At 42.6% G+C, this 26,256-nt stretch overlaps 1 protein-coding gene across 1 annotated transcript in view; it reads left to right on the top strand.

The window, feature by feature from the left end:
- The window catches only part of LOC144764150 (complement C3-like), a 604,987-nt gene that overhangs the window by 94,352 nt on the left and 484,379 nt on the right, over window positions 1-26,256 (top strand). Inside the window, exon 5 of the mRNA XM_078650287.1 lies at window positions 23,827-23,915. Coding sequence (XP_078506413.1) covers window positions 23,827-23,915 — 89 coding nt within the window. The remainder of the gene's footprint in view (window positions 1-23,826; window positions 23,916-26,256) is intronic.

Below are 26,256 nucleotides of genomic sequence, written 5' to 3'. Positions count from 1 at the left end.
CGACGGAGCAGCCACACCAGAAGCGATGCCCAAAAGACACAGGCGTACATCCAGCTTCACCTCAATCGAGGTGATGACAGTCAGCCTTACAGTCACCTCCCTCCAGAAATCGTAGACCCGGGGGCACCCCCAGGCCAGATGAATAAAGTCGGCCTCCTCGGCCCCACATCGGACACATTGAGCAGTGGACCTAAGGCCATATCTCACCAGTTGGGTAGGCGTATAGTACCATTGTTGCAGAAACTTATAATGTAGAAGGCGGAAGTTGCCATTGATCACATACCCCCCAGTCATGGCACAGCATTCATTCCACTCATCATCACTCAGCGGTTCCGGGAGACTCTTGTCCCACCGTGCTCTAGCCAGCGCCGCCCCCCCGCCTTCATCTTCTTGTGCTGCCTTATATAGTTTAGATAACAATTTAGACCTGTCTTTAGCCGTATAGAGCAACTGCAGGGCACTGAGGGCCAGAGGTTCTTCCGGATAAGTAGAGTATAGGTCACGCACTGCGGCCCGCAATCTAACATACATAAAGGTGGACATAGTGGCATTTGTCGAGTGAGTCGTCATCTCCTGAGAGGAGAGAAATGATGCACCTGGAAACAGGTCTCCCATGGTCTGTAGCCCAGCTTCCCGCAGGGTCTGCAGCCCTCCCGGTTCCCCCGACACAGAAATATCTGAGTGATAGAGTAGCGGCATAGCCGGGGCGTATAGCGGCAGTCTACCGGCCCGTTTGCCCAAGCTGTGCCATGCAGTCTTCGTGAGTCGCACTGTGTCAATCTCCCCCTTCTCAAACACCGAATGTGTATTGGCGATCATAGCCCTTAAGGGGTATGGCAGAACCGCGCTTGCTTCCAGCGCTACGTGCGGAGTGTATGGCGGTGCTGCTATCCAGTAGCTCGCGAAATGCGCTTGCGCACACAAATAATAAAGCCTCATATCCGGCAGGGCAAACCCACCCAGATCGTATGGCTTGACCAGGACCTCCCAGGTCACTCGCGGCCTCTTGCCAGCCCAGGTGAGAGATATTAATAGGGACCTGAGCCTCGCAAAGAAGTGGGATTTCAACGCAATTGGGATGTTCGTGAAGAGGTAAAGAAATTTCGGAAGTACCACCATTTTAATTAGTGACACTCTGTCCGCCAGGGTAAGCGGTAAGTGAGTCCATTTTGCCACCTGATCTTCCAGTTTGGAAATGGCAACGCCGTAGTTGGCCCGTATGACTTCCTGACAGTCCCTATGCACCCAGATGCCCAGGTATCTAACTGACTCCGTCGCCCATTCCAGCGGGAATTCCAAAGGGACCCGATGGGTAACATCCGTGAGAGGTAGCACCACCGACTTGTCCCAGTTTATTGTCAGTCCTGAGTGTCGACCGAATTTAATGAACTCTCGAAGTATGTTTTCAAGGTGGATCACGGGGTCCCTGACATATAGAACCATGTCGTCGGCGTACATTGAGACAGCCAGCGATCTGAGAGGAAATTTCAATGCCGCATCCGCATACCTTTGCCTCAAAATACAGGCCAGTGGCTCCATCATTATTGCAAAAAGCAGGGGCGAAAGAGGGCACCCCTGCCGTGTCCCCCTCTGTATCGGAAAGGAGGAAGAGACATATCCATTAACCCTGACTCTTGCCGTGGGCGCATTATATAACAGGGCGATCAGGGATGTGAAAAAGAAAGGGACTCCCATCCGGTGTAGCACGGCCATCATGTACTTCCATGCAACTGAATCAAAGGCCTTGGCGGCATCTAGCATGACCGCCACCGCAGCCAGTTCTGGCTTAAGGAGATGCAGGACGGCGAACAGGGTCCTTAGGTTGTGAGTGGTAGACCGAAGGGGAATAAATCCCGACTGGTCAGGTAGCACCATGACCGGCAGGAGTAGACGCAGTCTCGTGGCTAATACTTTGGCAATTATTTTAACGTCAGTGTTCATAAGTGAAAGTGGGCGGTATGATTCGCATTTATTCAGAGGTTTGCCAGGCTTGGGGAGCGCCACCAAGAGCGCTTCTCTCATGGTCCCTGGAAGCCGTCCACATTCAAAGGCCTCCTCCAAAACCATTGCCAACCGCGGAATAAGCAAGTCTGAATAAGTCTTATAGAATTCGGCGGGTAAGCCATCTGTGCCAGCCGCCTTTCCATTCGGGAGTGCTGCAATAGCATCCCTGAATTCCGCCTCAGTGACATTATGCATTAGGAATTCCTGTTGACCCCTGGAGAGCCACACTAGCGCCACATCCTCCAAGTACTGCGTTATGTCCGCCTCTTCCGCCGTTTCCCTATGTTCATAGAGTTGGGCATAATGTCTCGAAAAGCAGGCGAGTATACCTTCCGCCGTGGTCACCACTTCTCCCTGATCCTCGACCTCCAATACAGAACAATGTTTTGCCCAGGGATCTCGAATTCTATCAGCAAGCCCCTTACCCGGCCTACCCCCTTCCCCATAGTACCTGGCCGTAGCGCGTTTGGACAGAAATTTCACCTCCTGGTCGGCCAATTCATTATATTCTGTGACCTTCGCCCTAACATCCGCTAACAGTGTGATTTCCGCCCCCTCCTCCAGTCGGCGCTCCAGTGTCAACAGCTCCCTTTCCAGCCTGGACATAGAGTCTCTGATGGACGTGAGGACCCCGGACCGCAGCCCAATACATGCACCCCGCACCGAGACCTTGAAAGCCTCCCACACCGTGAGCATACTATCAACAGAGCCTACATTGACCTCAAAAAATTCCTCAATCACCTGCCGCAGGCGTTCACACAACACTTGATCCGTCAACACTCCAGGTGAGAGTCGCCAAGTAAACGGAGCAGGGGCATGTGTAGGTATCCGCAGCTGCAATTTAACAGGGGCATGGTCAGAAAGCGTGCGGGGCAGATGTTCCACATTCATCACCCAACCGCTCACATCTCGGGTCAATAGCCAATAATCCAGTCTCGACCATGTATTATGCGCTGACGTGTAGCAAGTCCCCTCCCGTCTGCCAGGATTCCGCAGGCGCCAAACATCCACCAAGTGCAGTCCATGCATTCCCTCACACACTGCATCCATCGCTCTCTTATGTTCATGGGGCCGATCCTGCCTCCTGTCCAACTCAGAAGCTAGTGTAACATTCCAGTCCCCCCCACAGAGGAGAGCCGAGGGCGGCAGGTCATACAGCTTGTTCCAGAGAGCAACGAAAAAATCAGGATCATCAATATTAGGACCGTAGACATTGAGAAGAGTGACCAACGTGCCACACAATTTACCCTGCACAACAATATATCTGCCATCCTGGTCCACTTCCTCATGTAGCACCTCAAACGGAACATTCTTTTTAATCAAAATCATCACCCCACGAGCATAAGAAGAATACGACGTAGCCCACCTCGCCCCCGCCCACTGTTTGCCCACCGTTTCAGCTGCCGTGCCCTTTAGATGCGTCTCCTGCAGAAACACCACTTGCGCACCGTGTCTGTTGAGAAAGGCAAGCATTTGTCGTGTTTTTTGCGGCTTATTCAACCCCCGCACATTCCATGTAACACACTTTAGGTTGCCCCCCTATCCATATCGCCAAAGGTGTAAGCATCCCAACAGTGATTCCTTCCTTAGCAGCCCCCTCGTGGCAGATCCTCCCTCTCCCCGTTCCCGCCCAGAGATGACACCAGTAATGCAGGTAAAGTTCCTATACCCCCGACTGTGACCCCACTCGTCCCCCATGTAGTTCACAGACTCAGTCTCTTTGATCAGGAAAAACCACAACAGCCCAACAGAACCCAACTTCCCTTCCCCCAACCCGCCACCCACTTCAGCACCCCCAATTTGCCAAAGACTCCCCACATTTCCCCCCTTTGCAACCCCCAACAATGCCAACAACCACATTTTGGGGATCTCCCTTATCCGGGGACGTAGTGGCGCTTCACCCTCGCCAGAACTGACGAGAGCTCAGACCATTGCCGTTAACAACAACCCCAACTCCTCCACCCACACCCACGAGCAGAGCATCAAACACGGTAGTATTCTTGAAACAGTACATTGCACTGGGCGCCCGCGAAGCGTCCACACCTAAAGCGTAGCACCAAGAGCTCAGAAGCGCCACTGTATCCAGCGTGGGGACTCATAATGCACAACAGGATCTCAGTCAGCCAAGTCAAACCTGTAGAAAGTCCCCATTGAGGCGATCAGGCTGCATCAACAGAAACAGCTTCAGCCCGATCTCCGCCCCTCCCGCAGCTTTCAAAGCAATAGTGCTAAGTGGATTGAATGCTGAAACAAGTATGAAAGAACACACCATAGTAGAGGCAGCCCAGTGCAGTCACCCGCAGTTCCCCCTGCACCAGGGCTAGCAGTGCAACTCAATTCAGTCCTCCTCTTCCAACCTCTCATCATCTCCCTCATGACGCCCCGGCGATTCCTTAGCACGTTTTTTCAGTTTTTTGGCATAGTCCATGGCCGTCTTGGGCGTGGAGAAGATTTTATTATCTGAGGGAGGCCCAATCCGAAGGCGCGCTGGGTACAACATGGCGTAAGCTACGTTCTCGGCCCTCAGCAACTGTTTCACCGCAGCGAATTCTTTTCTTGCAGTCTGTACCGCCATAGTGAAGTCTGGAAAAAATTCCAATTTATTGCCCTGATATTCAATGGAGCCCTTCTCCCTGGCTAGCCGCAGGATAGTGTCCCGGTCCCTGTAATTCAGGATCCTAGCCACAATAGGACGCGGCGGCGCTCCCGGTGGGGGCTTCTTGGCCAGAGAGCGATGTGCACGCTCCACAATGAAGATCCGAGAGAGGTGGTCAGCGCCAAAAATGTCAACAATCATCCGTTCCATGTAGTCTTCCATGCGCCCCACGTTTGTAGACTCCGGCAGCCCCGTAACGCGAACGTTGTTCCTCCTAGATCTCCCTTCCAACTCCTCATTCTTCGCTTGTATGACCGCCAGAACTCTTTCCATACTGAACACTTTGGACGAGACTGTGGCCAGACCATCCTCCGTGGCTGAGACTCGCTGCTCCACTTCACCCATCCGTTCGTTCTGGCGGTCAAATTGCGTCGCCATTTGATCAAGACGATGATTGACTGACTCCATAGTGCCCTCAATGGATTGTAGAGTCTTCTGCATTGCCACCAGTGTGGATTCCAGATTAGGTGTACCCCCAGCAGCACCACCTTGATCAGTGTCCACGGGCGCCTGGGAGGAACTGTGCGTAGCCTTTTTTGCTTCAAAATTAATTTTAGGCTGGTTTCTTTCGGTCCTGCCCATGGCTGCTATCGGGATCAGCGCGGTATCAGGCTCAGGTACTCAGCGCAGTGTGTCCAGTGAAGCCTTTCAAAATGTTATCGGATCCCTCACCTGTCGCTACCCGCCCCAAAGCACTTCCAGGCTCAGGCCTATAGGTATCTCCAGTCCAGGCCAAACAGTCCCTCTACCTCAGCGGGCGAAGCGCACCAAAGCAATGTCCATGCGATAACACAGTGCAGGTGCACACAGCTGCGCCTAGATCCCAAAGAGGCGGAACGCCAGCACCGGTGGGTCCCCCGACAGCGCCGATGGTGAGATTCTTAGCGCTGGAAGAGCGCAATCCGCTAGTACTCAGTGTTCGATAGCAATGTAGGCGGGAAGCCCCAAGATGGCGGGCGCTCCGTCAGTCCGCGACCTCCAATGCAGTAGGCCCACCAGGGAACCCGTGCACCCACGAGCGCTCCTCCAGGCAGCCCAGTGCGTGCTCCCGCCTGTGCTCCTGACCGCACCTCAGCCGACCCTTCCTCCAGCCCCCCCGGCCCCTGCTCGCGCGGCGCGGGCCGACGCGGCCCAGTACCACCTCCGCAGCACCGAGCTAGCGTAACCCCTCGCCCCACTCACCGGGACCAGCAGGGCCAAGTCCAGGCCGTCCAGTGCACCAAAGCCGCTCCGGAGGGTCCGCGGTCAGCTCCGTCTCGGCGCCGCAGCAGTCTCGAAGCGCCGCCTCCCAGGCCCCGCACACACCGCAAGCGACGGTGTCCAGCGCCCAGATCTCTTCGAGGCCTCAGCTCCGCAGCCGCCGGGTTCGCCGGCCAGCACGCCCCAGCCCGGGTCGCTCCTCTCCAGGCGCCCCCAGCACAGCCGCAATACTCCCACAAAGCGTCCCAGGGGGTCGCTGACGATAGCGGAGTCAGCTCAGTCGGGGTGTAGGGCAAGAGCGCCGGGGAAAGACAGGATAATTAGCGGATTTGCAATGGTCGGGACGGAGCCTCACACAAGTGCGGCCATCTTGTCCGGCGCCCTCTAGCGCCCCCCCGGTCGTTCCGAAACTGTGCAGCACTGTAGTTGTTAGGATGCCACCTAGTCATATGGCGATGCATTGTGTAGTTTCCGAAACTGTATTTTTTCTCGGTTCCTCTGGACAGTCTATCTTGACATATAAGGCAAGTTACGTATCTTGCATTTACTTTTTTCTGACCTTTGGGAATTTAAAAAAATTGCCAAATGAAGTTTTCTTTCCGGTGAGACGTCCTGGGCTCCTCAGGCACAAACTGCCTCTCTTCGTGCTCGTCGTTCTGTTCCTCTTCTTCCTCTTCTTGTTGAATTATAACTTGAGCAGGTGGTCCACTCTTCCTTGGATGTGGTGGAGGTGGTGGGGAAGCACCAGCTGAAGCTACTAAAGAAGCCATTGCTCAGTGATCACAAAGGGTCTTTCTCTCACAATGATGAAAGTCAGAGTGAGGAAAGAAGGAGGGATTTTCATCATTTGGGAAAAACAAGAGTTCTCAACCAATGAAAAGTGTTCATTTTAGATTATATGACCTAGTCTTACATCATTAGGAAACCAAAAGTGAAATGAACCAATGAAAAGTGTTATTACCAAGTCACATGACCTGCTGTGTTTACGTTAAGCGCTTTGCAGGGCCTCCCGGTTTGCTTCCAGAAACCTGCGCTTTGCGACTCGCTTCGCGTACCAGTTCGCTAACGTAGCACGTCATATGACGTATCACGCGACAACGTGAAACGTCATGCGGACGGGAGGCGTCACGATGTTGTTTTCTAACGCGGCAGTTGCGGTAAAGAAACGTTTACCGGCTCGCGGTCTATTTCGCGGCATCAAGGTCAGCTAACGGGAAGCTTCTCGATTCGCGAAGCGGGAACGAAGAAAAAAAAATATTAAAAAAAAAAATTATTCATAAACATATAAAATATATTTTTGGATTTAAAGAAGAATACATTTTACAGCTACAGATATTAGCTGTTAAAAAACCAATGAAATTCACTGAAAAAACCATAGGTTATAGACCATATATAGTTAGGAATTAGCATTTACAAAACCTTGAAAATTCACTGAAAAAACCATAGGTTATAGACCATATATAGTTAGGAATTAGCATTTACAAAACCTTATTTTACTCACACAAAACCATTGAAATTCCATATATAGTTAGTTGCACTAACTATATATCGCGCACCCGCAATCCACTGCTGATGATGTCACATATTACATCATTCATGACATGGTCAGTGACATCACTGATGACATCACTGATGACATCTCAAATGACATCACTGATGACATCACTGATGACATCTGATTTGACATCAATGACCACATCACTGATGATATCATTCATGTGACAATACAATGCATCTCCTCACATTTTAATATAACCTCTGTTTCACCCAGTGTTAAATACAGAGTATAATTTTTGAAACCATTGACACACCAATACTAGTTACTACATACGCACTCACTGATTCCTATGTCTACACACACATTCACTCATTCACCCATACAATCATTCATACATACAATCACTCATCTTTACAACACTATCATATGCACTCATACACCTATACAGACACTCACAGTCTGCCACTCATCCATGGAGTTACTCACACACGTAGTCAGTCCTGTTAAAGAATCAATGACACTTCCATTTTCTTGTCTATACAGTTAAACATAGAGCACCTTACATTTTCAAACATATACTAACACATACTTACCTTCTTATAGAATCATTGATACAAGTACATATTGATCTGCACAGAGTCACACACCTCCCAGCCAGCCAGCCACACACACACTCAGTCTCCCATACAAATACTTGGACAATCAATCAGTAACCCATATAGTTAATCATATAGCTACTGATCAACACATGCAGCAGTTTACAGAACAACAGACATAATGATGCACAAACTAAGACAGTTTAGTCACTAACCCATGCACTCAGTGAGACACATTTAATCACTCACTCATACATTCAGTCATGCACCTACTAAATCCTTGGTCCAGACACTTATACTTCCACTCATTCTTCAATATGTAAGACACATTTTAACTTTACAGAAACACACAGTCACTGGATGATGTCATCAGTGATGTCATCAGTGATGTCATTTGAGATGTCATCAGTGATGTCATTTGAGATGTTATCAGTGATGTCATTTGAGATGTCGTCAGTGATGTCATCATTGATGTCATTTGAGATGTCATCAGTGATGTCATCAGTGATGTCACTGACCATGTCATGAATGATGTAATATGTGACATCATCAGCAGTGGATTGCGGGTGCGCGATATATAGTTAGTGCAACTAACTATATATGGAATTTCAATGGTTTTGTGTGAGTAAAATAGGGTTTTGTAAATGCTAATTCCTAACTATATATGGTCTATAACCTATGGTTTTTTCAGTGAATATATATATATATATATATATATATATATATATAACATTTCTATGGCAAAATTAAACCCCTCATTTTGTTCCCTTTGTAAATTAAATGTTTTAAGTGTTAACACTTTATTCCAATCAAGATGACTTCAGGTGTGCCATACTTGTGTCATAAATAAGACTGTTAGCGCTCTAGTTGTTCTTTAGAACACTCTGGGACATTCTGTCACTGGGCTATAGTTGGGCTACATCTGGCTGATATTTGTGCTACATTTGCTTTTTTTGTCTCTGGTGGCCATCTTTGGGCTACATTGGGCTACATTGGGCTACATTTGGGCTCCAACATATATAGCCCAATGTAGCCCAATATATATTTTTCAAAGTTAATTTTCGTAAAAACCACTGGAGTATATATCTTGAGACATAGCAAAGGCACATCGGGCTACCAGTCCCTACAATTTTGCCAAGTTTTGTGGAAATCCATTCAGCCGTTCGAGCTAAAAGTGAGTCCAACCGCCCTATGGAAAACTCAATGTTAAAAACACGTTTTGGGACCCCCCTTTTGTCTCGGCCCCCGCTTGACGAAACCCCCCCAAATTTTCAGGGGCTGCTCAGAAACAAAATGTGCCATTTCCCTGACAATTTCAGCCAATTCCGTCCACAAACGCCAAAGTTATTAGACATAGAATTTTCAGAAATCCCATAGAGAAAAAATCCTAACTATATATACCTACTGGCTATCGCCAGTAGGTAATATATATATATATATATATATATTTCAAAAGCAAATGTCCCAAGATGAGAGGAGCACTTTAAGGCTGGTGCCGGCGGCAAGGTTCGGGACGCCCTTGCAAGATACTTTTACAGCAAACACTGTCTCCATGAAGAAACACGCCGCACACTACTCCGTTTATCAAGTAACTCCAAGCTGTGCGCTGCACCATGCCGGTTCCGCAGCTGGATATTATCGGACGAGCTGGTGGTTTTACAAGAGTCTTATGAATGCTTTGGACACTCAGTCCTATAATTGTATATATTTGGTGGTACATATATGCGCCAATAATGTGAGTTAATTGCACCACATTTATAATGTCCACAAGACCTATGTGTGCGCATTGGTAAATACCACATTTATTTAGAATCGAGTATCAAATCATGTCGTTCAAATGCTTGGAACCGGCATGGTGCAGCGCACAGCTTGGAGTCACTTTATTCCTCAAAACTACTGGGCCCACAATGCACCTTAATTGTCAGGTGGTGACCACAGGTATAAAATCTAAAAAGCAATGAAGGACTAATGTTTGTACCGTGACCAGGGACAGATCTATGTCCGAAACGCGTAGGTGGTGGGAAACCCACAGAAAATAAACCAAAATACTTGATAAACGGAGTAGTGTGCGGCGTGTTTCTTCATGGAGACAGTGTTTGCTGTAAAAATATATATATATATATATATATATATATATATATATATATATATATACACGCACGTTTCTGTGTCCAAATTTTTGGGTTCCAGAAAAAAGAATGGCTGGCACACTGGTATCCGGTTTCACAATTTATTACACCAAAACCCCCCTCACCCCTTACAGACGCGTTTCGCCTTAGCAGGCTTCGTCAGTGTAACAATAGTGCATGGTTAGTTTCGCCATTTAAAGCTGTCGGCCGAAATGCATTTCATAAACATGAAAGAAGGACATACATTATACAAAAATTCAGCGGCCATCTTGTAATGTGCAAATAGCATTGTTATCACAGGCTAAAAAATGGCGAGTATCGTGAAAGTGCATAGTGCTCATTAAAAACATATGGTACAACCAATCTATGTACAAAAATTCATTCTATTTATTAAACACAGCAACACTTGCTTATATCAAGTATTAGTTAACTTGCACAGAGAAATTATTTTTTCTTTTTTTCTCCCTTTTTTTAGTGTGCAAGATGTTCGATATTTAGCCCTGAATGGGCAATTTCAAGAACAGTGCAAATTGTTTAAGTAAGGGCTTCTAGTTCTTTACATCAGAAAAAACAGATTTACAGGGCAAGTTGATGTTTCTAATTACTGATCAGTGCACAGGACCTAAAGATGAACCCACAGTTCTTCATTGTTATTAAGCCCCCATGGAGTCATGGTTTTTAGACTGATGATGTACTTTGACTCCAAAATACGAAGGGATTTCTCCCTGTCACCCCCTCGTTCTAATTTGGGTACCTGATCCATGCAGTAAAAGCTGAGTTTCTCCCACTTGCTTTGATGGTGCTCAGCAAAGTGGCGGGCAACGGGATAAGATTTATCTTTATTTGTAATTGCCCGCATATGTTCAAAAATTCTCAGTTTTGCTGGTTTTATCGTGCTGCCAATATATCGCAGCTTGCAGGGACAGGTTAGGCAGTAAACAGTGTACTCTGAATTGCAGTTGAGCAGCTGTTTGATTTTAATATTGGGTTTTTTCTCGCCTGTGCGATTCGGATATTCCAAGACTTTGCCACTGAATCTACAAGCCTTACATTTAAGACAAGGAAAAAAGCCAACGATATTCGAAACTTTGATGGGCTGGACTGATGTTTTAAAATGACTGTGGACCAGATGGTCTGCCAGAGAGGGACACCTTCTGTGTGTAATTAATGGTCTCCTTGGCAGAGTTTTCTTCAGCACATCAAACAAGGAGCTCAGAGGGAAATAACCTAGGTCGCCCTCCACTCAACAGTCATCATACCAACAATGACCTAGGTTGTTTATGGGCCTTCAGTTTTAGACCGAGAAGGTGTACTGCTTATTACACTTTTTTTCAGCAGAACAAACCTCCCTTTCTCGTTTTTCAAGGGAAGGTAATACACCAGTCAGTAGCCCATCATAAAAACAAGCCTGCTCCCTGTCCAGACAGAAGAAGAAACCCTCACCCATAAAGTGATGAAAAAAATGTGAAAAAGCGCGATAACACCTCACGGGCGCACCACCAATGGGACCCCTGGTAGGTACTCACCAGGCTGGCCCAGTTATCATCATCGGTGTTATCGGGCTAAAAGAACGGTGTCCGAGTGAAACACAACTGTGTTATAAGTGCAGTGTAAACAATATAGTGATGTCACAAAACATACAAACACATATAAACAACTACCAGCACGAACCCACAGTTTTATTCTTGTTCATTTATGCTGTTAGTATGTATTAAAAAAGTGAAAATGGCTACTACCTATAGAGCCAGATTCTCCTTGCCAACATGTTTCATTGCCATGGTGATATTCAGGCAATTTCTTCAGGGCAACAACTTTCTATGCCACTGCATTGAACACCAGGGTTTCAAATTACCTAACTCGGCAACTGTCTTTCATACCAGCCGAGAGGTCTTTAGGAAAGAACTTTTTGTTAACTCCATCCGTGAGTAACCTGGCCACTCCTTCCGTTACTTTTAACGGTAGTAGGAGCGCGATCGGCGTTCTATCGTCCCTCGACTTTTTTCACATTTTTTTCATCACTTTATGGGTGAGGGTTTCTTCTTCTGTCTGGACAGGGAGCAGGCTTGTTTTTATGATGGGCTACTGACTGGTGTATTACCTTCCCTTGAAAAACGAGAAAGGGAGGTTTGTTCTGCTGAGAAAAAGTGTGATAAGCAGTACACCTTCTCGGTCTAAAACTGAAGGCCCATAAACAACCTAGGTCAGAGTTTTCTTCAGCACTTTGTCGGCCATCAGTATGTGCCAGTGTTTCTGGAAGATGTTAACTACATCCGCTGATTTGGTATTGAATTCTGTTATCATTCGTACCTCATCAGGTGCCTCAGTTTTTAATTTTGGAGTCAGGAGATCCCTCCTATTGACCCCAGAGGCTTTAGCCTTGGCTTGTTTGAGAAGGTTGTTGTTATAACCTCTATTCTCACATCTATCCTGTGCTTCAATTATAGCGAGTTTATAGTCTTGTTCTAAAGAGCAGTTTCTCTTTAGACGCAAGAACTCGCCATAAGGTACATTTTTGACAAGACTTTTAGGATGGTATGAGTTAGCATGTAAAACTGCATTCCCCGCAGTAGGTTTTCTGTACAGGCGGGTTTGCAGGATGTTATTATGTACAAACACTTCTAAGTCCAGATAATTAATGCTGGTAGAGCTGATAGTACTGGTGAACCTTAAATTAAGAGTATTAGTGTTTAAGGTTGAAATGTACTCTTCTGCTGACTGCCGGTCACCATGCCAAATTATAAACAAATCGTCTATGTACCTAGTCCACATAAGAATTTTTTCCGTCCATTTTTGATTAGAGTCCTTCCATGCCTCATGCTTCTCCCACCAGCCCACGAATAAATTCGCGTAGCTGGGGGAGAAGCACGAACCCATGGAAGTACCTCTTTTCTGGTTGTACATAGTCCCATCAAATAAGAAATTGTTATTAAACAAACAGAATCTGATCATAGACAAAATCATGGAACTGTGATTCTTAAAATGTTCAGGTTTATGATCTAAAAACCATTTTATGGCAACAAGACCCTGCTCGTGGTCAATGCATGTGTATAAGTTGACCACATCCAGTGTGATCAACAACATTCCAGGGTCCCATGTTATACTGTCCATCACACTGAGAAAGTCTTGGGTGTCTTTCAGGTAGGATGAAAGATCTTTGACAAAGGGTGCTAGGTATGAGTCCACAAATCTAGAAGTGTTTTCAAGAAGGCTGCCAATGGAGGACACTATCGGGCGTCCTGACGGTCTTTTGGCATGCTTATGTACCTTTGGCAGGTGATAAAATGTTGGTACAATTGGCGCTTCACATTTTAAGAATAGGTACTCATCCATGGTTAGCATACCTTCTTTCTGCCAGTTGTCCAACATACCATGGAAAGACAAGATGCTTCTATTGTACTCAGTCCTTTGTATGGGAGTGTAGCAATCTTTGTCCTTCAGTTGTCTATATGCTTCTGTAAGGTAATGCTCCCGATCAAAAATCACCACGTTACCTCCTTTGTCCGAAGGTTTAATTTCGATTGTTGTATCTTCTTTCAACGACCTTATTGCTTGCCATTCTTTTTTTGAAATATTCGATGTTTTGTAATTTATTTTGTTTCTTGTTCCAGATGATATCCTGTCCAAATCTTCAAGAACTACTTCATTGAAGAGATCAATGGCATCATAATTTGTAATAGGCAACTTTTTGGACTTCTTCTTCATAGTGCTGGGGTCACGTTTTTGAATGATAGTATCTTGTGCTGACGGCTCGAGGTTTAAGATGTTTTCTGATAGTTCTTGAGTGGGTGTCAATAGTAATTCTGCCAGTGCTTCGCATGCTTGGGTTTCATTTTGACTTACGTTAGGAACATCAGAGTTCAAATTAATAATGTCATTTTTTCCAGTTTGAAGAAAGATCTTTTTGAACTTGAGTTTCCTGATGTACTTGAATAAGTCAATCCGCACTTTCACAGGGTCAAAGTCACTCGCTGGGCAGAAGCTTAAGCCTTTCTTGAGAATAGAAACTTCCTCCTCCGTTAGTACTCTCTTAGAGAGGTTAATGATGTTATTTTCTTGTTTATCTATTGCCTTTTGCGGTTCAGTCCGCTCCTGGTCACTCTCGGGGAGGCCATTGCTTGTTGTACCCCACCTCTTGTTCCTCTTGCCCCTCCGCGTCCTCCTCTTTGATTTTGTTGGGGTGCCGGAGGGTGGTTCCTCTGTTGGGGGCGAAGCCGAGTCTCCTTGATCACCTCGAACTCGTCGAAAAAAGGGACCCCCTCTGTCTGCTCTCCTTCTGAGACCTCAGATTCCTCAGTGTCTTGATCGCCAGATCTTACATTCGTTTGGGCCATGCGTTTTCTGGTTGCCTCAAATTTTCTGGCGAACGTTAAAATTCTTCCTGTGAGGTAATCTTGCTCGTCTCTAAGGAATTTTGATTGTTTTCTCTTTCGAATCGTTAGTTCATAGTCCTTGATCCTTTTATTCATGGTATCTCTCAGATCTTCTTTTTCTTTGGAGTCTTTTTCCTTTGCTATTAGTTCTTCCAAGTCTGTTATATCTTTCAGACATTTGTCTCTATCACTCCGTGCATACTTTATCAGCATTCGCACCATTCCTTTTGCTGACTCTGCCGTATATTCTGCCCAGTCTCTGAGTAGCTCTGGATCTGGATTTTCATATGAGGGTACCGTGTAGATACGTAACCCTCTCGGTATCCTGCCACATTCTATGTACCTTTCTAATGAGGTGGCCTCAAAAAAAATAAAAAAAAAAAAAAAAAAATATATATATATATATATACATACATATATATATATATATATATATATATATATATATATATATATATATATATATATATATATATATATATATATATATATATATATATATATATATATATATATCGCCAGTAGGTAGTTATAGTTAGGACCTGCTTTCCATAGGAAATCGACAACATTCTATTTGGAAAATCTTTGGCGTCGGTGGACGAATCTTTGTGAATGTCTCCAAGAAAATGGTCCGCTCGGTTCTGAAAGTATGGGGTTGATTCGTCAAGTGGGGGCCGAGAAAAAAGGGGGGTCCCAAAACGTGTTTTCCCCATGCACTTTTCCATAGGGACATTTAGCCAGGGCTACAGCCCGAACGGCTGAACGGAATTATGGCAAATTTGGCAGAGAGGTAGAGTTCAGTTCGCAGATTGTGCTTTTTGTTAAATGGTGTAAATCCGTTCAGTAGTTTCTGAGAAAATTACAAGTAAAATCATAGCAATATCTAGAGACGGAGTCCGACACGCGTACCGAAAACCGTACAATTACGAGCATGAACTGCATGGTGATTGGATGTAAACTGTCTGTGAACACTGCAAACCAGGATGTGTTGGCAGCCATTTTGTTCATCGCTAGAAGCGAGTCACAAGAAAACAGTAAAACAAAGTTGAGAAATAAGGAAAGGGGTCAGGGTAGAAATATCCTGACTCTCTAGGCTTGCTCAGGGGGTCGTACATGGATTTTTAGGGTCAATTTAAAAAAAAATTTAAATAAAAAATCGCGGCGTATGCGTATGGTACTCGTACGCGGTGGAAAAGGGAGAAAAAACTAGAAGTCAGTTTTATTCATTAGGTCTCGGGGGGCTTATGAACAGGGTCTGGGCGTGGTGGAGTGTAGGGCACCAGGCGAGGGCCACGCAGCTCCACTCATACAATATAGAAGTAATATAGAATTTTAAAAAAAAATTATTTCATAATTATCCTAGATTAAGTCGTCTGTTAGTATGTTCATTAAATACATGAATATATGTTTTTAAACAATGAAAACATTTGCGGCTTTCGCGTACGGGGCACCGTACATGACATCACACGGAAGCTTTGATACGACGCATAACGTCAAAGCGTATTCGTAGCATATGCTGAGAATGATTAGCAGTACAAATTATGGTGCGATCACTCTCCTACTGTCAAATCAGAGCACAGGGCGCGCTATGAGAATGGTTAGAAGTGGTCACTCATTGGAGATCCAATTCAGGTGTGTGGCTTATCCACAGTATCATAACGTTATTTTTTAACCTGTTTAAGTTTGAGGTTTGCATGAAATACTATGCTATAGGCAGATATGGATGTTTAGGCAGCGCTTATCTCCATGAAGCTTGGTTATTACCATTTACATATAGGTGCCTGAGGGAGGGAAAAGAAGTCTATGTGAATGGCGAGGATTGCACAATAGCACCGGTTCACTCCTTAATTTGTAGACACATACAATTACATGGCTCTTGTAAACAAGATGCGCCTAATTTGGACTGAGTTTTGAAAGGTAGTTCGACACCTGCTATCATAACAACTTTCAGTTTACTGGAAACAGGAGTTATTTACTTTGAAATAATGGAGATTGTTGTGCAATGTTATCAGGCATCACTTACATGATTACGGTAACTGAGCACGTACTTTGATTAAACAAAAGTTGTGTAAACTCCTCTGCATGGGAAGCTGGGTGTTTCCATCTGGCTGTTGATTTCGACCTTGAAAGCAGAGTCAACCAAATGAGTCGTATAATAGCGCTATTGTCTCAAAAAGAGGTCGCTCTTATATCTGCTACAGAAACATTTGTCCTTCATGTAGCAAACACCCGCACAGAAGAGCATGCTTTATTTAAATACAGATGTGCTCTTGAATTTTGGGGAGTTAATTTAGAGTATCTTTAATGTGTCCTTGACTACGGGGTTACCTTACTTTTTTAAAGTTAGAAGCACTGGCCTTGTGGCTTCTGTAGAAAGTGTATTTGGTGTCTTTTCGGATTTTTTCATTCGATTTTTTCCAGCATCTTTGGTGTATTGCGCTTAATACTCGCATTAGTTGCCGGTGTGCTTTTATTAATTTGTTTACATAAATATGGATGCACATTCTGCAGCAGACGATAATATGTCCCGGCTGTTGATGGTTCGCAACCGAATGATTAGTTATTACGGAGCGCTGCCTCTGGCTACATTGAGTGCAGTTTATGGATTATCGTTTATATTTTCCCTTTTCACATGCGTTCAATCTGTGTTCCATTGCCTGAGCTGCGATTTCGACTGGGCCCTGGATTTTTGTCTCTGCAGTACGGTGTCTCCCAACGCGGATTATGGCTAGTTGATGAGCCCCTTAGTGGTTTATGACATGCTCTGTTCTGGCAGCGGGATTATGGCCTTAGCAGCGATACATGGAATAATGGGACGTTGGAATGTTTTTGCAGCGGCGCTTGAGTTCTTGACACGCAGTTACATTGAAGATGACCCGAGTTTTACTCCGATGGTGATAGAGGCTCCGGTCGTTGAAGAACATGTATGTTCATTCCCACTATTGAATTGGATGGCTGAAATATTTTCAGATGAGAACAATGACTTCCTGTTGGAGGCTGTTGCTACATACAGTGCTAACACGCTGTTGGATTAAGACTCTTTGATTTTTCTACGTATTCTTTATTATTTAGCTACTGCTTTCTATCAAAGAGCAATTAAGTTTTTTGGGGAAATGTGAACTTGACTCTGCTTTTTAGGCTTGGACTCTGCGTTCCTAATTCGCCCACGTTTATATCACGTGCTTCAATCAAGGAAGGGTGCCATGGGGCTGAGCCTTGCACTCACACCCTGGTAAGTTAGCATGGGTTTATTAGAAGCTTATTCGCTATTTTTGCTTTCCTGCTCTGCTTTGCACACGATACGTACTTGTGATATTGTGTAGAGAACGCTGAGTATTTTGCTTTATAAGAGAATAATTTGGTATGCTAGATTTGTAAACTGCCTCATTAGTTTTGTGTGTATAGTGAGAGCATGGAACATCAAGGTTATCTTGAATACTGTGTCTGTTATTGACAATGATCCTCGCACGTTCGAGACATAATACATATGCAGCTGTGGCCACCTCTGATAATTGTGCGTTTCATAATGCATTGTGGAGGCTAAGTTACCCACAGTTGGAGAACATTCGTATCTTGACAGTTTGTGGAGCACTGAATGTCATCCACTACTGCTGAGTACCAGAGGTATGGGTCTGCCCATGTAATCCTATGAGACTTTCTGTAGTTATAAACTAATCTGCTAGGTAGGGAGGGTGAAATTTAGGTATATTTTAAATTTGTTTACCTTTAACATTATAGGATGCTTTTTCCGTTTGTATTTCATAGAATAGTAACAATGCTGACAACCTTGTTTCTGATAATATGTTTGGTTATATTATCTAAGGTACTGTGCATGGGATTATGGCGTTAGAAATAAACATTTCAAAGTTGCATGTGTCTTTATTTACATCTTGTTTTGGACTGGTGTAAGACTATAATGAAAGAGTGCTCTTGTTATCCACTTTACTTCATGTAATCTAAGTCGCATTTTCTGGGTTGACTAGTCATTGGTGTTTTTGCTCTAGGGCGAAGAACCAATGAGTCACTGATTGCTAGTCTGGTAGGGGGTTTGTGTAGTAAGGTGGGTTTTGGTACACTGTAATTCACTGAGGTCCTAAGTCTTTATGCACAGTTCTGTGAATGAGCAGAATTCCTGGAACAGTAGTTACAACAAAAAGGCTTGATAAAGGGCTTGCACTTTGAATATGAATATAAAATAGAAAAATAGTTGATAATCACAGCTAAGGAATGCAGCAATTAGATGTGTGTTTGTGTGGATGATGTGTAGATTGAGTGGAAGATGAAAAACGTGAAAAATAAGAAAGGCTGGAGAGACGCAAACTACCCACTGCATTGTCAGTGAAGTGGATCTTTGAATTTCCAGGTCATTACACAAATAGGGTGTTGGATTCTGCAGTGGGAGCAAGAGAAACTAGTACCACATCTAAGGAAGAAAACTAGTGCATAAAGTACACACAGTTTGGCAGATTTACAAGCTCGTGGGAAAAATGATGCAAAAGTGGCGCAAGGGGCTTGTAAACCTGCCCCAGTGTGTGGTAGAAAAGACGCAAGAAAGGACGGAATTGTGCAAATTACCCACTGCTATTCACGGGTAGTAGTTACCAAGAAGGCTGAATAAAGGGCCTGCACTTTGAATTTGAATTAAAGAAGAATAATTGATAAGCTCAGCCAAGAATGGTAGCAATTAGGTGTGTGTATTTGTGGTTGTTGTGTTGATTGAGCGGAAGATGACTAAGGTGAAAAATTAGAGAGGTTGCAGAGATGCAAACTTTCCATTTCTTTGTAAAGGAAGTGGGTGTTTAGTTTTCCAGTTCATATATATATTCACTGAAAAAACCATAGGTTTCAGCCACGTTATAGTTAGGAATTAGCATTTAAAAAGCCTTACAAATTCACTGAAAAAACCATAGGTTTCACACATGTTATATTTAGCTGGACATTTCACTCAATCAAAACCATTGAAATTCCCCCGTTATAGTTAGTTCAGCTAACTATAACTCACGTACCCGCAATGCACTGCTGATGACGTCACATATTACATCACTCATGACATGGTCAGTGACATCACTCATGACATGAATCATGACATCTCGAATGATATCACTGATGACATCATCCTTGTGAAAGAGTGGCAGACCTCCTCTCACCATAATATAACCTTTGATACATACATTAAAAAATTGAAACTACAATTTTGAAAAGAATGGCGATACCAATACTAGTTACGACAACCTGTTCAGTAATTCCACCATCTACATACACATCCACTCATTCACCAACAGTTCTATATAATCAATCATACATGTACTCACTCATTATATGTAGTCGTACACCTACACATCCTGTTACACATCGATACTCATCCATACAGTTACTCACACATGCAAATCAACTATCAAACATCCATTTACTTGCATATACAGCTATACACACACCACTACACTTACTTTTACAGAAACGTACACATATTTACTCTCTTAAACAATCACTTATAGAAACACATACTTATTTATACAGGAACTCTTCCATTCTGTCACACTCTCACATATAATCACTTATATACATCAATACTCACATATAGTAGATTAAAACATATGTAGTTACTCATAAAGATACTATTGAAACAGTCATTCACTTACTAACACACCCATGCACACACTCATCCACCCATACAGTCCTGCACACATGCTGTCTTCAAAACACATACAAACAGTGAGTCACTCATTCATGCATCTATGTGCTAAGTAATACTCCCCACTGAACCATACAGACACTCATACTTATACTCAAAAAGCCAACTAATAACTCTTACAGATACTCTTGTAGCTACACACCAACCCATCCAGCAACTTATAGACAAAGTGAGACACTGATACAGATATTTACATATTTAAACATTAGTCACTGATACATGTATTCACTAAGATACACTTAATAAGTCAGTTAGGCAATCATTTTTACTAAAAAAACATCCATTTAGACATTTATTTACCCATTTATTTTTCCAACAACCTTTAGATATACATATATAAAAAATATTTATTTTTCATTAAGACACACATTCACTGGATGTCATTAGTGATGTCATCAGTGATATCATTTGAGATGTCATGAGTGATGTCACTGACCATGTCATGAGTGATGTAATATGTGACGTCATCAGAAGTGCATTGCGGGCACACAAGTTATAGTTAGGTGAACTAACTATAAAGTGGGAATTTCAATGGTTTTGTATGAGTGAAATGTCCAGCTAACTATAACATGTAATAATCCACATTTGTATAGCGCACAATCACCCGTTAGGGTCTCTAGGCGCTGGGGGCCGTCGGGAAGATTAAGCAAGCTATTGCCCAGAGTCACATGGTGCTGAGCTAACCTGCCGCCGGAGCCGGGGATCGAACCGTGGTCCCCAGATTCCAGCGTCAGTCGCCCTGGCCGCGGCGCCACACCTCTTCCTCCAACATGTGTTAAACCTATGTTTTTTTCAGTGAATTCCCAAGGTTTTTTAAATGCTAATTCCTAACTATAATGTGTGTGAAACCTATGTTTTTTTCAGTGAATATATATATATATATATATATATATATGTGCCAATAGCATAAAATCTATTAAAAAAGCATTCCATTATAAATTAAAACATTAAACGATTTATAAATCTTTAAACTCAAATTTACCACTACTGTTAGTGCAACAGTAGGGAAAGTGTTGGATTGCGGAGGGGTAAAAATTATTTTTCCCACACCAGTGAGTGCAACAATAGGGAAAGTGTTGGATAGAGGAGGGGTAAAAATTACTATTCCCACTCCAGTGAGTGCAACAATAGGGAATGTGTTGGATAGCGGAGAAAATTATTTTTCCCACACCAGTGAGTGCAACAATAGGGAAAGTGTTGGATAGCGGAGGGGTAAAAATTACTATTCCCACTCCAGTGAGTGCAACAATAGGGAATGTGTTGGATAGCGAAGGGGTAAAAATTACTATCCCCACACCAATATGTGTAACAGTAGGGAAACTGTTGGATAGTGGAGGGGTATAAATTACTGTTACCACTCCAATGAGTGCAACAGTAGGGAAAGTGTTGGATAGCGGGGGTAACCATTACTATTACCACTACAATGAATGCAACAATAGGGAGAGTGTTAGATAGCGGAAGGGTAAAAACTACTATTCCCACTCCAGTGAGTGCATTAGTAGAGAAATTGTTGGATTGTGTAGAGATAAACGTTACTATTCCTGCTCCAATAATTGTAACAGTAGAGAAAGTGTTGGACAGCGGAGGGGTAAAAATTACTATTCCAACTCAGTTAGTGCACCAGTAGGAAAAAGTGTTGGATAGTGGCAGGGTAAAATGTACTATTACCACTCCAATCAGTGCAACAATAGGAAAAGTGTTGGATTGCAGAGAAGTAACAATAAATAGTCGCACTCCAGTCAGTTCAAAATTGAAAACAAACAAAGGGGGTCATTAGGATGACGGGCGGACTTAGTCTGCCCGCCATCCTATCGGGGGAAGGGACCGCCCGCCATAAGGGTGGGGGTCCGGTGGGGGGTATTAGGATGCGCCCGCCACAGTGGCGGGCGCATCATGCATGTTTAACATTGTGGCGGGCGGTGTTTACACCAGCACCCACCGCAATGTTAGAAATAAAATTATATAAATATGTTAAAAATGTAAATACAAATATATTTAATATTACCAATTTAAAAAAAAACATATTATAATGTGAAATGCATATGACAAATACCTACAAATATTATATTAAATACAAATTTAAAAAATTCAAATAAATATTTTTAATACGAAATTATTTAGAAATAAAAACATTAAATAATATATAAATTAACTTTTTTTATTTCCTACCCTATAACACCACCTAATTCACATCCCACATCTACATTTTTAAAAGATGTACTTACATAATTGACATAATTAATTACCAATTAAAGAAATATTATTAATTAAAAAACAAATTAAAACTCATAAAAGTGTAAATACTTCCCACACTTTACCCCTATAACCCAACAAAATACAGCTAAAATTAAACTGTTAAACGATTAATTACACAATCAAAACTTATTTCCAATTAAAAAAACGTAACAGTATTTAAAACCTAATTATAAAGTAAGTAAAATTAATTTACTCCCCACCCTTTACCCCTATAAAAGTAATAGCCACACACAAAATATAATCAATTACCCTAATTAAATATCAATTAATTAATTAATATATAATATAAATTGCTTCCCACCCTTTACCCCTATAAACCCCACAGCCCACACCTAAAATTAATTGCACATATTCTATATTTAATGTTCAATTAAGTCATTAATATTAATTAAGAACTAATTATTAATTAATGAAACATAAATTACTTCCGGCCCTTTAACCCTATAAACCCCACAACCCTCACCTAAAATTGATTACACAATTTCCATAATTAATTTGCAATTAATTGATTATTATTTATAAACAACACATTTTTAATTAATCAAACATATATTACTTCCCACCCTTTACCCACTATGAACCCCACAACCTACGCAAAAAATTAATTCCACAATTTCCATATTTAATTCTCAATTAATTAATTAATAAAAGTTAACAACTTATTATTAATTAATTAAAAAGAAATTACTTCCCACCCTTTACTCCTATAAAGCCCATAACCAGCACCTGAAAAAATATCACAATTAACATAATTAAGTAGTGATTAGTTAATTAATATTGATTAACAACCAATTAATAATTCATTAATAATAAATTACTTCTCACAATGAACACTATAAAATCTCAATTAAATACATATTAATAAATTAGAAAAAATAATCATTAATTTATTATAGTTAAATTATTACCCACCCTATTCCCCTATAAAGCCACAACCTGCTTCGGAACTGAAAAATGCAAAATGTAATTAAAATAAAATTGAGTACTGCTAAATATTTAACACATATATTAAAAAACATAAAACAATTCTTATACAAAATAAATACATCACATACATTTGAAATATATACTTAAATACATAACACTAATTTAATAAAAACGACATTTTAAACAACTATATTTCTGCAAACGATATTAATGACTTCTATATTTTTAAAATCTATATTTCTTACCTTAAAATCGATATTCTTGAGCACGATGACCTTGCTGTCGAAATTTCTGACTCATGATATTTAGGACTTGATATTTCTGTATTTCGACATTTCCAACTCGATATTCTGTCTGCACAACCTGGAGAACAACTGTTACTGGTATGATGGAAGAATTACCATAGATTAACAATGTACTACAGTGAAATATGTCTGCATTTCAAATACCCATGCAACATTTTTACCTTAACACTGTAACTGTATGATTCCCTTTCAGAACCCTGATGGCATAGTGGTGGAGAAGCAGCTATTTTCTGACCAAAGTGGGATATTGTCTAAGAACTACATGATACCTGACATTGTGAAGTAAGTTAAAAAATCACACAAAAATGAAAGATTGGCAAAAACGACTCAGAGTAAGCTGAAATGTGTGTTTCCTGCATGATAGGAAATTGAGTTTTACTGTCTGCACATTTTGCTGCCATATACATTGCCTTGATGACATTTTTTATTCCTTGGTCTCCCTTGTTCACAAGCTGAGAAGAATGCGAGGTGTCACAGGCATTATTGAGAAACCCCTCTAAAGCAGGCTTCCACTTTACACATTTGAAGGCCCATGACTCACTGTGTGCACCCATCAGCATGCAACTCTGCCAACTCTTGGGGGCCCATTAGTCCGCCCGCCATCCCATCGTAGAAAGGGACCGCCCGTCATAAGGGCTGGGGTCCGTGGGGGAAATTAGGATGCACCCGCCACAGTGGCGAACGCATCCTGTATTTTTCAACATTGTGCCGCAATGGTAAAAATACATGGTGTGCATTTCAAAGCACAACGTGACAGGCACAGTGCGGTGCCTGCCACGTTGTTCTTTGAAATGCTGGGGGGTACCATAGGTACCCCCCATGTGCACCCCCCACCCGCCGGAGTCCCTGGGGGCCCGCAACGGGCCCCCAAAGCAGACTCCGCATGCCTTTGGAATTGGAAAAAGCCCATTCTAATATGGCTGGCGGTGTCTGATAGACACCGCCACCATATGGAACCCTTTTCCACCCGGTCGCAAGGCGACCGGTGCAGAAAAGCAGCGGACGGTCTTTCCGTCCGCCGTGGACCCCCCAGCCATAATAATATGGCGGGGGGGTCATTCTGGCACGGATGGCGGGGCAGGGCGATCCGCCCACCATCCTAATGGGGCCCTAAATTTGACCGATTTGCACCCTGACTGAGATTTAGGGTTGGGGGAGTTGAATAGTTTTCCAGTGCTTGGTAAGACTATGCTGTGAATGATGTCTGGGGGCAATCCTTTAGTAGTCAGGGGTGCAAATGCAGACCTTTAAGCCATACTTCCACCAGCAAATCTACACCAGAAATCTTGGGCCGATTCACAAAAGTAATCTGAGACAAAATCCTAACTTTACGACTTTCGATATTCACAATGGGCATTTAGGAGTAGTAAAGTTAGGATTTTGTCTCAATTAAACTTAAGTTTTGCTCTAAAGTTGAACTTAAGTAAAATTTAAGTTTAACTGGGACAAAATCCTAACTTTACTACTCCTAAATGCCCTCTGCGAATACCGAAAGGCGTAAAGTTAGGATTTTGTCTCAGATTACTTTTTTAATCGGGCCCTTAGTCATTTTCTAAAAAGGCAATATCTTTCTCAAATTAACTTCCTCAAAAAGCACAGTGCACTGTTTTGAGCGAAATTCATTAACATCATTCATATCTCAATGACCAGGCATAGATCAGACCCTCTTGGGCATTAGCAAAATCTTCCTTATCTGAAATATCTATAGCACTGATCATTGATATACAGCAGTATTAACTAGAATGCTTCTCGGGGTTTGAATAGTAGGTCTTGCTCATGGTACTAATAGATCAGCCTTGGAAAGTAAAACATGTTCAGCCAGTAACTGTAGGATATACATTGATATTTGAAAAGAGTGCTGAATTGACTAAGGTCTTGATTTAGAGTTTGGTGGATGGGTTACTCAGTCACAAACGTTACAGAAATCCGGTCTATCATACTACATCTGCATTACATCCAGTGGCGCGTGTAATAGGGCGGACGGGATATCCATCACATTTGTGACAGAGTAACCTATCCACCCACCACACTCTAAATCAGGCTGTAGGACATCAAATGTAAATACCTCTTCTAGCCACCATCGTGCAATCTGAAAAGTTACTTACATGTAATCTAAGTTATCCACTATAGGTTTCTTAATTTAATCAGCCTAAATATAAACAAATCTTCTCTATGTGCAGACTGGCACTTTTCACTGGTTGGGCAGGAAAACCACATCCTGAACTACCACAGGAATACCACATCCTGAGTTACCAAAAGCACAGAGGACGGCAATTTACAGGTGTGAAATTCAGATTTCTACTAAAATTGTCATGAAGGTCTTCAAAGAAAGATAACTCACTTTTTTCCCAAAACTATATTGTAGTATGCATGAGACAACATTGAATTAATCTCTTTTATTCCCTATATAAATCTACACGGATTAAACTTGGCTAAAGACAGAAATATGACTCACACCCCTTATGTTAATTTTCTCGTATCAAAGGCAAAAAGGTAAATGGAAAAGCATAGGTAGAAGTCTCTTTAATAGACATTTCACACTTTCTCAATAAAGATGCTATGCTGATTTAGAGGCCTATAGTAAATAAGTGAAATATGGCCTTAAGTTTATTTAAAGAAGTAA

The sequence above is a fragment of the Lissotriton helveticus genome, chromosome 1_1, assembly GCF_964261635.1.
Source record: "Lissotriton helveticus chromosome 1_1, aLisHel1.1, whole genome shotgun sequence".
NCBI lineage: Eukaryota > Metazoa > Chordata > Amphibia > Caudata > Salamandridae > Lissotriton > Lissotriton helveticus.
This window is presented reverse-complemented; position numbering and strand designations above follow the sequence as displayed.